Here is a 16,694-nt window from a genome sequence, read left to right on the forward strand (position 1 = left end):
GTGTGTGTGTGTGTGTGTGTGTGTGTGTGTGTGTGTGTGTGTGTGTGTGTGTGTGTGTGTGTGTGTGTGTGTGTGTGTGTGTGTGTGTGTCCACCATTGGTGTGTGCGCATTTGTGTATGTTTATTTATCATCTTAAGGTCTTACACTTTACTTCCAGGAACATGTACATAGTAGTGAGAGAGGACTGTAATGAAAAGTGTTACCTACTTATTGGTATGTGTCTGTGCTCCACTCCTCTGAGGGTGCGTGTGGGTGGGTTTGTTTTTCCCTGTGCTTGTACAAGCTATTTTGAATCATCTTGGTTGTGTGTAATTGTGTGATTGTGTGCTTGTATGAGTGCGTTTACTATTTTTAAATGTCTTGCATGCATTGTACGCTATTGGCCTGTTTCCCGGACACTGGACGAAATGGCAAGCTCAATTGAGAATCTCCATTGAAAGTGCTTTTTAGTCCAGCACTACGTTTAATGTGTGTCCGGAAAACCAGCCTTGTTTAATGTGTATGTGGTTTTACTAAGACTCTTTCTCCCCCTCCTCCATAGAGCCCGAGTCAGTGTCTCAGGGCATGGAGTTGAAGGGTACGGCAGGCCCGGGCTGGCCTGGGGGTTCTGAGCATCATGTGGGGGACTACAGTGGCCAGCTCCCTCGCACCCGTGCCTTCTCCTATAGTGCAGTACACAGCCTGGAGAGGAGGGAGCGTGCCAGAGATGTGGAGAAGGTACAGGACTGATATAGTTAGTGGCATCCCGTTTTCTTCTGTTCGACCTGTTTTGTGCGCCATTTTCCACTGCTTATCCTTTTTGTTTAGTCTTTTCTTAATCTTTTTTTCCATCTTTCTTCTCTCTCTGTTTAGTAGTAGTTCTACACTAACAGACTGCATTACATTATATCTCAAAGAAGGGAACTCACCCACTTTTATTACCAATGTATGGCGCCCACACCCAGGTGATGCACGGCGGCCAATGGGGCCGTGGAGCTAACTTCTGGCTCTGCATTTCTCACCCAGTTGTGCCTAGAAGAGACCGGCTCGTTCCACAGCCACCCCCCTACTCTCTCCCTGGCACAGTGTGGGGCCAGCGAGGACGTGACCAGCGACGAGGAGCGCATGGTTATCTGTGAGGAAGAGGGGGACGATGATGTCATGGGTGAGGTCACAAACATATTTAGGGGGTGTTAGTAAATTGGCTCTGGAGTGCCATAGTGTGCTCTGTGCGTTTGTATAGTCAGAGCGTTTCTCTCTCGGAGCTTTCAGAGCTCACACTTTCAGTGCAGTCAAGCACCCAAGCTAACTGGCTAAAGTTGGCTAGCTTGCTAGCTACTTCCAGACACAAATGAGAGAACACCTCACTCTGGCCATTTTACTCTAGAGGGTTGGTGACTGTGACTGTGCTGCTTGCAACAATTGAATTACAACTTTTACTGACACCGTTCATATTTAACGGGTGTTGCGCATTCGTAAGTTCATCAGTTATTCTGTGCTCTGGCACACTAGGACGAGAGTGCTCTAAAATCGGAGTAGATAGCTAGAGTGAATTTACAAATGCACCCTTAGTGTGGCTACCATAGAATTAGGGATTAGAATTTTAAAAAAATATATAGGAAATTCATCACCTACATGTATGCCTCTACTGCCATTCATTCCAATTAGACTGGTTTGGATTTCTCCCTGACCAAAATGGCTGCCATTATCATCCCTTTCTGGAACTTTGAGGGTTAATGACATAGCTCCTCTAGTAATTTAATAGGATCTCTATGACATCCACTGTCGCATTCATAGAAATAGAATAGATTCCCTATTCTGTTTCTACAGTTTTAAAACTGTTCCTGTTCTATGGCTCCTCAATGTCTTGCACATGTAGTCTGTAGATGTTTTACAACAGGAATAATCTCACAGATAACTCATTTCCCCCTAGCTGGGATGTTGGTTGTCTGTCTCATATTCGTCCATTTTTAACGGCACGCACCCTATTGTTTCATTACTGTCTTTTGTCACATTTGATTGGACCTATTGCTTCCTCTTTATGTCCAGAGGACTCGTGCCCTGAAGGATCCATAGACCTCAAGTGTAAAGAGAGAGTGACTGACAGTGACGAGGATGAGCCGGATGGACAGGTACTCTACACGTTTAGCCGTATAGCCTCTTTAGCCTTTTGGACTGTAGGTGCTATTAACTAGTTACAATTTAGATTTCATGGGTAATGGAGCTGCCAAATGAAGTAGCATTGTCCTACTGAACAGATATCTAGTAGATTCGATTCCTACTATTTCTTCTCACCCATGCTAAGGTGGTGTGAGTCTGATCAAGTTTAAATTCTACATTGGTGCACTAAGAGAGTTAATTCAGGAGGAACCTTAGTTAACATTTCTCTTTGATCTCTCCCCCTCCAGCAAGCCTTCCAGCCAGTGGTCCGTTCCTCTCTCCCCTCCTCCAACAACACCTCCCACGCTGACTCCCACTCCGACTCTACCAAGGGGGACACAAAGGGGAGCGCCGGAGAGAGCTCTGAGAGGAAGAGAAAACGAGGGATGGAGGGAGGAGAAGAGGGAAGTGGAGAATCAAAAAGAGGAAGGGGTGGAGGGGGTCACGTTCCTTCTAATTCCATCCCTGGATCGGCGCCCATCACCTCGACCCCTTCTCTGGGTTATGGACTCACCCAAGTGCTCGGTGCAGTCCGGATGGCCCCCACCGTGGTGACCAACATGGTATGCCCCATTACCAGCATGCCCATCCCCATCGCCAGCAAGCCATTGGAAGGCTCCATTGCCCTCAGTGCCCTGCCTGGGGAGAAGAAAGCCATGCTTCTGATTGGAGGACCGGGAGCAGGCGGCAGGCCTTTCACAGCAGGGGGTGGGTACTTGTCCTCGTCCTCTTCAAATCCCGTGAGTGTGGGGCCGGGGGGGCTGCAGGTCACCAGTCTAGTGCTGGACGGTGCTTTCCCCAACCAGTCTATAAAGCTTATAGCCCCGTCTCAGCCTCTCTTAAGCTCCACCCACAGCACCCTACCTTTCCCCCTCCCCCTGCTGCAGCCCCAGTTCCTTCCTGCCGGTTCTCTCACCCCCCCTGGCGGTGCCAACCCTGGCCTCACCCAGGTGCAGTATATCCTGCCCACCCTGTCATCTGTCAGCACCAACCCCAAGACCCCCTCCCCCCAGCTAACCCAGCAGCCAACCGGCATCCGCACGCTGCCCTCCACTCCGCCCACACATGTCTCCCTGGCCAATGGAATACATTCGGGGGCAGGAGTGGAAATAAGATATGCCACAGTGGGAGGGGTCAGCCCTGGAGAAAGAGGTGAGAGAGAGGAGAGATTGGTCGACAGGGATGGAAAAGGGGAGGACCTATGGAAAAGGGGAGGATACTTTGTTATATACAAGGGGATATGTTTACGACCATCCAAAATTCACAAGTCTAAGTTTTATTTTTGGGGGTAAGTTAGTTGAATGCTCCTTCAAGCCCCGAATAAGTACAACCCTCTGGTTAGTCGAGCACTTTAATGTTACCTGTCACTGAGAGATTCATCACCTTATGGTTGTCACCTTGTGGTTGTCATCATCATGTTAACACAGTGTTACCTAAACCAACATCTCTCTCTCTCTCTCTCTCTCTCTCTCTCTCTCTCTCACACACACCAGTCCAAGCCCAGTCTCCAGTCTTGCAGAGCAAGATGATGGTTCCCATGGCAACAGTGAGAACTGGCTCTACTCCTCCTCAGCCCAGCTGCCTGGTGGCTCCTCCCCTTCCTGTGCAAAATGGTGCTCTACTAGGAAGCAAGGTAGCGATTATTACACACAAGCATTACATACAATATAACAGCAACTCTCCGAATAAATGTGTTGTTACTGCGGGAATAATGACACACAACCCATGCTCCAAGCAGCTGATGCATGGGGACCACTAGCCTCTTGGCTCACCTGTTGATGTGTGTGTTATCCTGCACAGATTATCCAGATCGCCCCCATGCCGATGGTCCAGACAAATGTCCACTCTGCTGGAGCAGTGCTTCCTGGGAGTCCCTTCCCTGTATCCATGGCAACAGCCACGGTGATGACTTCGGGCATCACACCCCCTCAGACCGTGTTGCTAACCTCGCCTCCAACAAGGTACTCACTTTAACCTACGAGAAACGTCTGATTATGCAGTATATTATACTGAACAAAAATATACATAAGCGCAACATGTAAAGTGTTGGTCCCATGTTTCATGAGCTGAAATAAAAGATTCAATACATTTTCCATATGCACAAAAAGCTTATTTTTCTCACATTTTGTGCACAAATTTGTTAACATCCCTGTTAGTGAGCATTTCTCCTTTGCCAAGATAATCGATCCAGCTGACAGGTGTGGCAAATCAAGAAGCTGATTAAACAGCATGATCATTACGCAGGTGCACCTTGTGCCGGGGACAATAAAAGGCCACTCTAAAATGTGCAGTTTTGTGATACAACACAATGCCACAGATGTCTCAAGTTTTGAGGGAGCGTGCAGTCAGCATGCTGACTTCAGGAATGTTCACCAGAGCTGTTTCCATAGATTTTAATGTTCCTTTCTCTACCATAACCCGACTCCAACTTCGTTTTAGAGAATTTAGCAGTATGTCCGACCGGCCTCACAACCGCAGACCACATGTATGGCGTCGTGTGGGTGAGTGGTTTGCTGATGTCAACATTGTGAACAGAGTTCCCCATGGTGGCGGTGGGGTTTTGTTATGGACAGGCATAAGCTACGGACAACGAACACAATTAAATTTTATAGATGGCAATTTGAATGCACAGCGATACAGTGACGAGATCCTGAGGCCCATTGTTGTGCCATTCATCTGCCGCCATCACCTCATATTTCAGCATGATAATGCACGGTCCCATTTCGCAAGGATCTGGGCACAATTCCTGGAAGCTGAAAATGTCCCAATTCTTCCATGGCCTGCATACTGAGAAGACAGCTCACCCATTGCTCTGGATCCACGTAAAACACAGCGTGTTCCAGTTCCCTCCAGTATCAAGCAACTTCTCACAGCCATTGAAGAGGAGTGGCACAACATTCCACAGGCCAGAGTCAACAGCATGATCAACTCTATGCAAAGGAGATGAGTTGCACAGCATGAGGCAAATGGTGGTCACACCAGATACTGACTGGTTTTCTGATCCACGCCCCTACCTTTTTTTAAAAGGTATTTGTGACCAACAGATGCATATCTGTATTCCCAGTCATGTGAAATCCATAGATTAATGAATTTACTTCAATTGACTGATTTCTTCAAATTAACTGTAACTCAGTCAAATCTTTGAAATTGTTGCATGTAACGTTTTATTTTTGTTCAGTGTTTATGTCCCACTATTACTTTCACGTGGTTTTAATGACAAGAGAACCTCTGCAGACTTTTAGTTTATTGTGTCTGTGCCTTTGTCAATTGACCTTCATCAGAACAATGTGTACATAGCTGACCCTCCTGCTTTTTGGCTCTCCTTTACTCTAGGATCACTTATGTCCAATCAGGCACCGGTGGGGTCTCCACGGCAACAGGCCAGGCCCCTCCCTCTTCAGGCCCCGCCTACCTGCCATCGTCCCTGACTACCCTGGGCTTCACCGCCATCGCCCCGGCTGGCCAAGCCCTTGTGCACCCTCTCGTAGCAGGCCAACCACCCTGGCTAGCCCCAGCCCTTTCCCCTGGAGCCCCGGGGACTGGACGTCAACTCCTCACCGCCATTTACCCGGACCAGAACGTCACCCTGGCGCCAGATGGGGTTTCCATGACCTCTGTGCCCCCCAATTTGGCTCAAGAAGTGTCCGGCCAATCATCACGCTCAGCTGTCGGCGTCCAGGGTTCGGGGGACGTGACCCTGTCACATGAAGAGGGAATGCCACACCTGACTGCAGAGATGGAGCACAAGCCACAGGTGGAGGGCCAGGCCCAAAGGAAGACCAAGACACATATAAAGAAAGAGAGCATAAAGAAAGAAAAGATGACAGAGGATGTCGAGGCACATAGCAAACCCGGTGCTAACTCAATGGGTACGTCCAGCAGCAACACACCAACAGGTACGTCAAAACTGTAGTACGCCTGCCCTCACCCTCACTCTGTACCCTTTCCCCTCCTCCTCTCTTACCTCCATCTCTCCTCTCCTCACTTCTCTGCTTAATGCCTCTTCTGCTATAGTTGCCTCTTTTATAACTAGCTATGCTACTATATAGACTATATATACAAAAGTATGTGGACACCGCTTCAAAATAGTGGATTTGGCCCTGCTAGAGCTGTCCCTGTCATCTGTAAGTGCTGTTATTGTGCTTTGGAAATGTCTAGGAGCAACAACGGTTCAACCGCGAAGTGATAGGCCACACAGGCCCACAGAACGCACATAAAAATTGTCTGTCCTCGGTTGCAACACTCACTACTGAGTTCCAAACTGCCTCTTGGTGCAACGTAAGCACAAGAACTGTTTGTCGGGACCTTCATGAAGTGGGTTTTCATGGTTGAGCAGCCGCACACAAGCATAAGATCACCATGCGCAATGCTATGCGTCAGCTTGAGTGGTGTAAAGCTCGCTGCCATTGGACTCTGGAGCAGTGGAAATGCGTTCTCTGGTGTGATGAATCACCTTTCACCATCAGGCAGTCCGACAGACAAATCTTGGTTTGGCGGATGTCAGGAGAACGCTACTTGCCCCAATGCATAGTGCAAACTGTAAAGTTTGGCAGAAGAGGAATAATGGTCTGGAATAATGGTTTTTCATGTTTCAGGCTCCTTAGTTCCAGTGAAGGGAGATCTTAATACTACAGTATACAATGACATTCTAGACGATTCTGTGCTTCCAATTTTGTGGCAACAGTTTGGGAAAGGCCCTTTCCTGTTTCAGCATGATAATTCCCTGTGTACAAAGCAAGGTCCACACAGAAATGGTTTGTCGAGATCAGTGGAAGAACTTGACTGGCCTGCACAGAGCCCTGACCTCAACCCCATCGAACACATTTGGAATGAATTGGGACGCCCACTGCGAGCCAGGCCTAATTGCCCAACATCAGTGCCCGACCACACTAATGCTCTTGTGGCTGAATGAAAGCAAGTCCCCATAGCAATGTTCCAACATCTAGTGGAAAGTCTTCCCAGAAGAGTGGAGGCTGTTATAGCAGCAAAGTGGGAACCAACTCCATATTACTGTTCATTATTTTGGAATGAGATGTTCAACTAGCTGGTGCTTTTGGTCATGTAGTGTATTTTTACTAGGAATCATGAGCCGCTGTCGTGTCTTTTCCTGCAGGGAGTGAAGAAAATGGTGGTCGAGCCAGCCACGTGAAAGAAGAGAACACGGACGATGCCAGAGATTATGCCAAAGAGAAACAGACAGACGTGGATGGAGAGAGGGAGAGGTGGATAAAGATGGAATGTGGGACACCTGAACCAGAGAGGTCCAGGGAGACGGATGATTGGCCCCATGAGGGCCACAACAAAGGGGACAGTGGCAACGAGGGCCACAGCAAAGGGGTAAGAGACGACTCTATAGATATTACAAAAGCAATGCAATTAATTTGTTAGTCGTCCTGCAAACGATTATTGCGATGCAAACAATTATCGCAAACACTGATCAAGGACGAGGCTGCTGGTATGGTTACTGATCCTTCCTTATTATTATTTTCTTCTCTCTCTCTCTCTCTCTCTCTCTCTCTCTCTCTCTCTCTCTCTCTCTCTCTCTCTCTCTCTCTCTCTCTCTCTCTCTCCAGGCTGGACCGAGGGAACCTTCCCACCCTACTACAGGACAGGACACTCCTCCGCCTGCCCCACAGACTGACAGGGACGCACCCCCCTCAGCCAAGAAGACCAAATTCCGCCCTCCTCCACTCAGAAAGCCCTCCGACTCCATTGACAAGTGAGTGGCAGGGATTGGGGGAGGGAGCAATGGGAGGAAATGAAAACGTTACCATAGTTGACAGTAAACGTGTATTGACAGTTATGACCAATTGGAGAAGATTATGTAGCCAGGGAATCAGTTGGTTGGAGCTTGTTGCTTACATCAGTAACGTTGAGGGTTCGATCCAGACCCGGCGCCAGGATAAAGTGACTAAGGGGGCAGTTGTAATCGGCGAGAGGTTTCTGGGGGGGGGGTTCTTTCATTGGAATTGTATTGAATTCTGCTTATATCACACTACACCACAATAAACATAACGTTCACATGCAGAGGCTCCGAGATCATTGAGTGCTTTAGAAGTGACAGGTTGGAAATCGACCCTCTCTCTGCTGCGCTGTATCAGCGTAAAATAGGGGCTTTCTAGCAGTCGTAAGGACAAATATTCAGGAGGCAGGCAGGTAGAGGTGCAAATGAGTGTTGGATTTATTTACACAGTGCGGGTGTTTTGAAAGATGACGGTGGTATTTACAAATATATATATATATATATACAAAAAATAATCTCATCAGGCAAAACATGTCTTAACCAATAAAGCATTGGTGGGGTCTACCAGGCTCAAATACAACCTCCCCTTGAGTTACCATAACGTGAACTAACTAGAACATCCCCAAATGGCCATTCAAATACATTTGGTCAGTCCTATTCTCGGCACGCAGGCCAGGTATGTCCACCACAGGTCAAGTTGTAGAAACATCTTAAGGATGATCAATGGAAACAGGATGCACCTGAGCTCAATTTCAAGTCTCATTGCAAAGGGTCTGAATAATTATGTAAATAGGGTATATCTGTTTAAAAATGTTAAATACATTTGCAAACATTACTAGAAACCTGTTTTCGCTTCATCATTATGGGGGTATTGTGTGTAGATTGATGAGGACAGAACGTCATTGAATCCATTTTTAGAATAAGGCTGTAACGTAACTAAATGTGGAAAAGGTCAAGAGTCTGAATACTTTCAGAATGGGCTGTATGCACGCTAAAGCGCGCACGTTCACACGACATTAAACATGACGGAAAAACCGGACTCATGCTCTCCAAAACAAAGACAATGAAGAAATTGACAGTGAACTGGTAAATGCAATTAAATAAACCAAAAGTTCTTTATCACAAGTGTTGTGTAGTTTGTGAGCTCTCCAAACAACGTTTCCTTTTGGAGAATGAGAATGGTATGAATATATATTATATTGAATGAATTATCAGCATTTCCGTAACCAAACATTCTAAATTAATGGGGGAATATGTAGACATTAATAATAACTTCACTGATAAATATACACTGAGTGTACAAAACATTAAGAACACCTGCTCTTTCTGTGACATAGACTGACCATATGACATATGATCCCTTATTGATGTCACTTGTTAAATCCACGTGAATCAGTGTAGATGAAGGGGAGGAGACAGGTTAAAGAAAGATTTTTAAGCCTTGAGACAATTGAGACATGGATTGTGTATGTGTACCATTCAGAGGGTGAACGGGCAAGACAAAAAAGTGCCTTTGAGCGGGGTATTTAAGTGTCGTTGAACAGGGTATTTAAGTGTCGTTGAACGGGGTATTTAAGTGTCGTTGAACAGGGTATTTAAGTGTCGTTGAATGGGGTATTTAAGTGTCGTTGAACGGGGTATTTAAGTGTCGTTGAACGAGGTATTTAAGTGTCGTTGAACGGGGTATTTAAGTGCCTTTGAGCGGGGTATTTAAGTGTCGTTGAACGGGGTATTTAAGTGCCTTTGAGCGGGGTATTTAAGTGTCGTTGAACGGGGTATTTAAGTGTCGTTGAACGGGGTATTTAAGTGTCGTTGAACGGGGTATTTAAGTGTCGTTGAACGGGGTATTTAAGTGCCTTTGAGCGGGGTATTTAAGTGCCTTTGAGCGGGGTATTTAAGTGCCTTTGAGCGGGGTATTTAAGTGTCATTGAACGGGGTATTTAAGTGCCTTTGAGCGGGGTATTTAAGTGTCGTTGAATGGGGTATTTAAGTGCCTTTGACCTGGGTATTTAAGTGTCGTTGAACAGGGTATTTAAGTGTCGTTGAACGGGGTATGGTAGTAGGTGCCTGGCGCAACCCTACTGGGTTTTTCACTCTCAACTGTCTCCCGTGTGTATCAATGGTCCACCACCCAGAGGACATCCAGCCAACTTGACACAACTGTAGGAAGCATTGGAGTCAACACGGGCCAGCATCCCTGTGGAACGCTTTCGACACCTTGTAGAGTCCATACCCTGACGAATTGAGGCTGTCCTGAGGGCAGAAGGAGTGGTGCAGCTCAATATCAGGAAGGTCTTCCTAAAATGTTGTACACTCTTGTGTATATTTCACAGGGCATTGCTAAACACTGACAAACAGTTGACACAACAAAACAAATAGTGTGGCAGAATTGGCGCGAGTCAGTGTGCAATAGTGGAGAGGGACGTGGCTGTAGCACCTCATCGCCACACACCCCTCTCCTTATTCTGGTCTCAACATATTTGATGATGCTGGAGACACCTTCCTCATTCATAAGCAGTAACCTCAAACATTGTCAGGACGTAACAGTGGTCATTCTCCCTGCAACTGAAATCATTACCGTTCAGTATTTCCATCCACCCACATTAAAGGCACACACTACCCAAACTAATGGACATGTGATCCCCCCCCCCCCCCCTTAGGAACAGCAGAGGAGCCAGGAGACATTTCAGCATTTAATATGGCACCCGACCGGTAAACTTGACCCGTCTTGTATAAATCAAAATCAAATATTACAGGCGTATTACTTTATTCACTTAGCCTACCAGAGATGAGAAGCGTTTTTTTAACGCTTTTTATGGAAACCCAGAGGAGTCACACCTGACTGCCTCAGTGGCTTTACATAACCCCCCTACACACAACGCGGCGCGCTCTGTCCATTGTGCTGATACCTTTCAGAAAAACGGAGGAGGCACACCTTTGAAGTGAGGGGGCTAAGCCCTTTTTAGCTCCCTCGTGGAGTCGGTACGGTTCGATCCCAAAATGGGTCTCATAAAATCTAACTATATTTCAACTACCAGGGTCCTGTCGGGGTCCTATTTCGAGGAGCGCTTTGCCGAGCTGCCAGAGTTCAGACCAGAAGAGGTGCTGCCCTCTCCCACCCTCCAGAGTCTGGCCACTTCCCCCCGAGCCATACTGGGCAGCTACCGGAAGAAGAGGAGGAACTCCACAGGTGAGAGAGAGACAGTCAAATTTAGCCTGTCCTCTATACAAATTGAATCTCTAACATTATTGATATGATATACTTTATTGTCCCCAAGTGGAAATTTGACTTGGACAATAGAGAGTGCCTCTGGGACAAGTGATTATGTATATCTGTTCAGCCTGCATATAGGCACCATATAACGCCTCGTAGATGGCATCAGCTGGAACTCTGTTCAGTTCATGTGTGGGGTCCGATATGACCTTTCTGGCCTGTCTGATGATGGTCTCCTGGAAAATGTCCTGGAGAGAGGAGGGAAGTGTCATACCAATAATCTTCCCTGCTGTCTTGGTCAGTCTCAAGATTTGGGCTTGGAGGTTTAAGTTTAAGCCATATCTTGAAACAAGCATGACTAGGGAGAGATACATATTCAAAAGAAAATGTATTAAGAATCTAGCACAGCCACTAAAATGAATCTGAACGGATTTCTTTCCTCCGTCAAGACCAGAAATACATTATAATATTATTCTTAAAAACGCCTTCTCTTCATTCTATATCTGCCTCCTCTTTCTTCACTCACTCACCACCACCTCCTTTTCCTCTGTATCTTCTTCCTCCCCTCCTCTTTCTCTGTCTTCCTCCTCCTCCCCTTCTTCTGTATCACCCTCTTCTCTTCCTCTCCCATTTTCTTCCTCTCCTCTTCTTCTGTATCCTCCTCTTCTCTTCCTCTCCCCTTTTCTTCCTCTCCTCTTTTGTTCCTCCTCCTCTTCTCTTCCTCTCCTCCTCCCCTTCCCCTTCTCTTACTCCTCCTCCTCTCTTCCTCTCCCCTTCTCTTCCTCCTCCCTTTCCTCTTCTCTTCCTCTTCTTCTCTTCCTCTCCCCTTTTCTTCCTCTCCTCTTTTGTTCCTCCTCCTCTTCTCTTCCTCTCCTCCTCCCCTTCCCCTTCTCTTACTCCTCCTCCTCTCTTCCTCTCCCCTTCTCTTCCTCCTCCCTTTCCTCTTCTCTTCCTCTTCTTCTCTTCCTCTCCCCTTTTCTTCATCTCTTCTCTTCCTCCTCTTCTCTTCCTCTTCTCTTCCTCTCCCCTTTTCTTCATCTCTTCTCTTCCTCCTCTTCTCTTCCCCTTTTCTTCCTCTCTTCTCTTCCTCATCCTCTTCCTCTCCTTCTCTTCCTCCTCTTCTCTTCCTCTCCCCTTTTCTTCCTCCTCCTCTTCTCTTCCTCCTCCTCCTCTCTTCTTCTTCTCTTCCTCTCCTCTTTTCTTCCTCCTCCTCTTCTCTTCCTCTCCTTCTCTTCCTCCTCTTCTCTTCCTCTCCCCTTTTCTTCCTCCTCCTCTTTCTCCTCCTCCTCTCTTCCTCTTCTTCTCTTCCTCTCCTCTTTTCTTCCTCCTCCTCTTCCTCCTCCTCCTCTCTTCCTCTTCTTCTCTTCCTCTCCCCTTTTCTTCCTCTCTTCCTCCTCTACTCCTTTTCCTCATCCCCTTCAGACCTGGACTCGTCTGCAGAGGACCCCAGCTCTCCCAGGAGGAAGACTGCAGCTCGGAGCCGTCTCTCCAGCTGCAGCTCGGAGCCCAACACACCCAAGAGCGACGTCAAGTGTGAGGGGGACATCTTCACCTTTGACAGAGCTGGTAAATAGTGTGGAGTGTACGACAGTCGGTCATAGGTTATGGCTTGTATCCTAAATGGCACCCTATTCCCTACATAGTACACTACTTTTAGTAGACCCCAATAGCTTTTTCCTTAGTTACTCCCTTCCTCCTTGCATTCTTTTCTCAAACATTACTTTAGAATTTTTCGTTACCTCCTCTTTTCTCCATTCTTCCATTCTCTCACTTCTCTCAATCACCCTTCTCTCCTCTCACTCCCTCTTCATGTTACTCACTCCTCTCAATCACCATCTTTTCCCCTCTCTTCTCTCCTCTCATCTCTCTCGCATCTCATGTATCCCTCTCTAGTTGCTGAGTCTGAGGATGTCTTGGGAGAGATGGACAGAGTGCCGTACTCCTCTCTCCGGAGGACTCTGGACCAGCGCAGGGCTCTTGTCATGCAGCTCTTCCAGGAACACGGGTTCTTCCCTTCAGGTAGCCACCCGGCACCATCTGCTTCTCTCATTGACTGATGTAGCAGAATTGTTTACGCTCATTGGTCACTTTGTATACTGGCTTTGCGGTTGAGCAAGACCAGATTACAACCAACTAGTCTCTGATACAACCATGCGAATGCTGCACTGCAATTCTTTCCTTCAGAGGGCTCATCTGCTTTCCCTCCTCTCCTCCTCTAGCCCAGGCCACTGCAGCCTTCCAGGCACGCTACTCAGACACCTTTCCCTCCAAGGGGTGTCTGCAGCTGAAGATCAGGGAAGTGAGGCAGAAGATCATGCAGACAGCCACACCTGGAACCCCTGGAATCTCTGAGCCCGGCGGGTCAACAACAGACTCCACCTCCGTCGCCAACGGCTCCTCAAATACTAACACTCGAGATGGTACAGGGACGGAGCCCGGAGAAAGAGGGAGGAGTCCCGAGGAGCCCAGGAGTTTGGGTAAATTGTAGGAATTGAAAGAAAGAGGGATGGAAAGAAGGAGAAAAACAAGAGAATGGAGTAGATGGAGAGAAAGTGACAAAAGAGAGAGAGAGTGTTGTTGTGACGCACTGCATGTCCTTGTACATGTAGTAACAGGGCTTCAGTATCTCGTCGGCACAGTTCTGTACTGGCCGTACTCTCAGCACATTTGTAGTTTGATACAGAACATTCTGTGGTACACACAATTCTTTCTGTCTCTCTCACACATACACGCGCACCCCACCAACGCAGACTGTTACTCTTGGGTGGCAGTCACAAGCACTGTCACATGAAAGATGACCATACACAACGGCACGTTGTAACAATTTGTGCGGATGCAGTTTGCCATTGACTTGACTTCCCTCCACTCCTCAGCACAGTGGTTGGGATGTATCCAAATGTAACCTCCACTGAAATTCCCCTCTATGCTGCAACAACAGACAGCACTGAAATGGACTCACACACACAGTCTATCATTCTACTCAACATTCGCCTGACCAAGCCATTGGCCTGCACAGTTTTTAGCCATTGAAGAAAGTGAGTCAAGCATGGATACCATTGGCTCCCGATAAAGGGAGGCGGGACTCAGTGTGACAATTGACCCAATCCCTGGCCCAATCAGTTATCACTGTCACAGACAGGTTGAGTTCCTATTGGCTGGAGAGGATGTTGTATATTGGGGTTTCCCCCCCTTGTGGACACCATTATGAGATATGAAATATGTAAAGATTGAAGGGTGATGCGTGACAAAGCAACAAGCTCAACAATGGTTGGCTGTAACAGAGCACAGAGAAAGGCTGAACCAGACGATGGTCCATTCATTGGTCAACTCGAATGGAGGCTGCGGATTCCACCAAGGACACCGGAAGCAGATGATGTGACACGGCTCACTTGGCTCCCAAGTGACAGTTCCCAAGCAAAAGTAGATATTGAATCAACTTCTAGTAGTCACACAGTGGATATGTTGTTTTATCTTTTATTGTTGCAGTGGAAATAACACGTTTTATGTGGCCTGTTTTCTCTCGTGGCTCTTATTGGTGTTTCTCCAGCATAAACTTATATAAAAGGGGTTTTGAAACAGCCCACGCGAGCCCTCTTTTAAATTTTACTTTGGGCCATTTCCCCTCTCACATGACTTCTCAGTAGACACATAGAGGAGGGGGCAGGCAGTTTGTTTTTAAACGTTGAAATCAGGTGTTTGCACAATGTGTGGTCTTGTGACTGCAACTTAAATCAGGAAAGTATTGTTTTTAGAGATTGTTTCATAGAAATAACCTTGTTGTTATCAATCCCCCCTCTTCCATTTCTAGTCCCTTTCCTTCCCCCCTTGCTTCCTCTCCCTGCCCCTCTATCCAAGTGTTGTTAGAAAGTGCCCTTAAGCACTGGTCCAGGGTCAGTTCTGTTATGTAGCTCAGGATGGCTTTGGTTAGGGTTTAGTTCAGGGAAAGCAGATCTTAGACCAGCCCTGTAGGGCATTCTCTGGAGCCCTCTCTCTTCCCTCTCTGCCACTTTATTTTTTCCTTATTAAATGGTGCAATACGATATTTGGAATGGGTGGGTTATATGGGTCGGTGCCATAGATATTTGCAGTACAGTCAGAAGACCCATTCTAATAACAATGGCATAAGAAGAATGATCTGAGATTACTATATTTGAAGAGATAGAGCGTAGCTAACTCACTAAAGTCAAAGAAATTCAAATAGCACTTTTTGCCTCTTCACTTGTTTTGGGAAGAGTTGGGGTAGTTATGGATATACCTTTATTTCTCTGTATACAGTTGGATGTGTGAAAAATATATATATTTCCATATGTGCATATAGATGACGTGTGTGTTTGCGCACATGCATGTATGGAATCAGCCACACCCGGATTCCTTCACATACCATACAATAAGACATTATCAATCATATGTTCTTCACGTATTCTAGAGGCAGTATTTTTACAGTCACAAGGACTATTATATGACATCTTGATTTGTTATATTAATGAGATAGTCCAAGATCAAAGACAGAATTTATCAAAGATTTGTTGAATCTTGCAAAGGTGAGGCCTGAAATGATTCCATGAACATGCATGTGCGCACGCAAACACACAGACATACATACACACACATGTATGCGTGTACACTGTATGATTGTGCTTAAAATAAACTGTCCATACTTTGGAGAAGGAATTTTAGAATGAGAGAGATGAGTGTTAGCTCATAAACAGGCATGTTGACCATGTGCAATATTTCTAAACAAAACACAAAAAAAACTAAATATTGAAAATATTAAAGACCTAACACAATATCCTTTGTCTTTGTTCTGAGTCAGATTAGTGAATGTGAGTGTGCTGGTATAATGGAATCCATCTCTGTACAACTGACCCAAGATTCCAACGGAATTACCCCTGTAAGGTCTGTAATAACAAAGAACTACTTTATGCTATGTGGATGTAGACACCCCCATGTTTTGCCTAAAGGTGTGAGCCCATACTGATAATTGAAAGTATGACTAGAAGAGAATCTGAATTCAGTGAACGTCAACCAGTGACTCCCCAACACAGTCGACTATGGTTGCTTCCACAAAGTGAAATCACCAGTATTTTGAGATACCCTTTGTTAATTGATTTTCCATACACAAGTAGACATCTCACACCTGTGCCGTCAGTCATCTTAAAGTGGGATTACCTGGACTTTACTGCAATTACAATGTTAAGATCCTTCCTGCCAAGGCAGGTGGCGATATGAACTCATAATCTCACGACCGTTAATCCAAAACTACAGTTGGTGTACCAGACCATTCAGATACCTGGGTGACACTTTTTGCATCATCCATTAATTGACACCAGGCACTACATTTGAGTCACTTGCCACCTCTGACAACATTGTTGTGAATTGTGTGCATTCCTTGGGAACCAGACACCCGGGTTCGAGGCCCGGTCAGGAACCGCCCTGGATTTGCTACAATGGTGTCAGAAGTGGGAGACAACTGCTGTGAGGCCACCAGAGGGATGTGAAGGGGCTTGAAAGAAAGATTAAGGATTATTTGTAGGTGTGTGCTATACCGAACCCTTTGGATGTCCCTACCCCATTGAAACCCTAACCTTAACCCCATT

General features: G+C 46.5%; 1 protein-coding gene across 1 annotated transcript in view; it reads left to right on the forward strand.

Moving 5' to 3' along the window:
• LOC124043553 (protein capicua homolog) overlaps positions 1 to 15,886 on the forward strand; it is a 34,675-nt gene extending 18,789 nt beyond the window's left edge. Inside the window, 13 exon segments of the mRNA XM_046362250.1 lie at positions 543 to 718; positions 1,007 to 1,145; positions 2,030 to 2,112; positions 2,389 to 3,292; positions 3,634 to 3,773; positions 3,941 to 4,101; positions 5,474 to 6,036; positions 7,254 to 7,477; positions 7,714 to 7,859; positions 10,922 to 11,073; positions 12,520 to 12,663; positions 12,991 to 13,116; positions 13,317 to 15,886. Coding sequence (XP_046218206.1) covers positions 543 to 718; positions 1,007 to 1,145; positions 2,030 to 2,112; positions 2,389 to 3,292; positions 3,634 to 3,773; positions 3,941 to 4,101; positions 5,474 to 6,036; positions 7,254 to 7,477; positions 7,714 to 7,859; positions 10,922 to 11,073; positions 12,520 to 12,663; positions 12,991 to 13,116; positions 13,317 to 13,585 — 3,227 coding nt within the window. The 3' untranslated portion in view covers positions 13,586 to 15,886.
• Positions 15,887 to 16,694: the final 808 nt, after the last annotated feature.

Source organism: Oncorhynchus gorbuscha, linkage group LG09 (genome assembly GCF_021184085.1).
Source record: "Oncorhynchus gorbuscha isolate QuinsamMale2020 ecotype Even-year linkage group LG09, OgorEven_v1.0, whole genome shotgun sequence".
NCBI classification, from domain to species: Eukaryota; Metazoa; Chordata; class Actinopteri; order Salmoniformes; family Salmonidae; genus Oncorhynchus; species Oncorhynchus gorbuscha.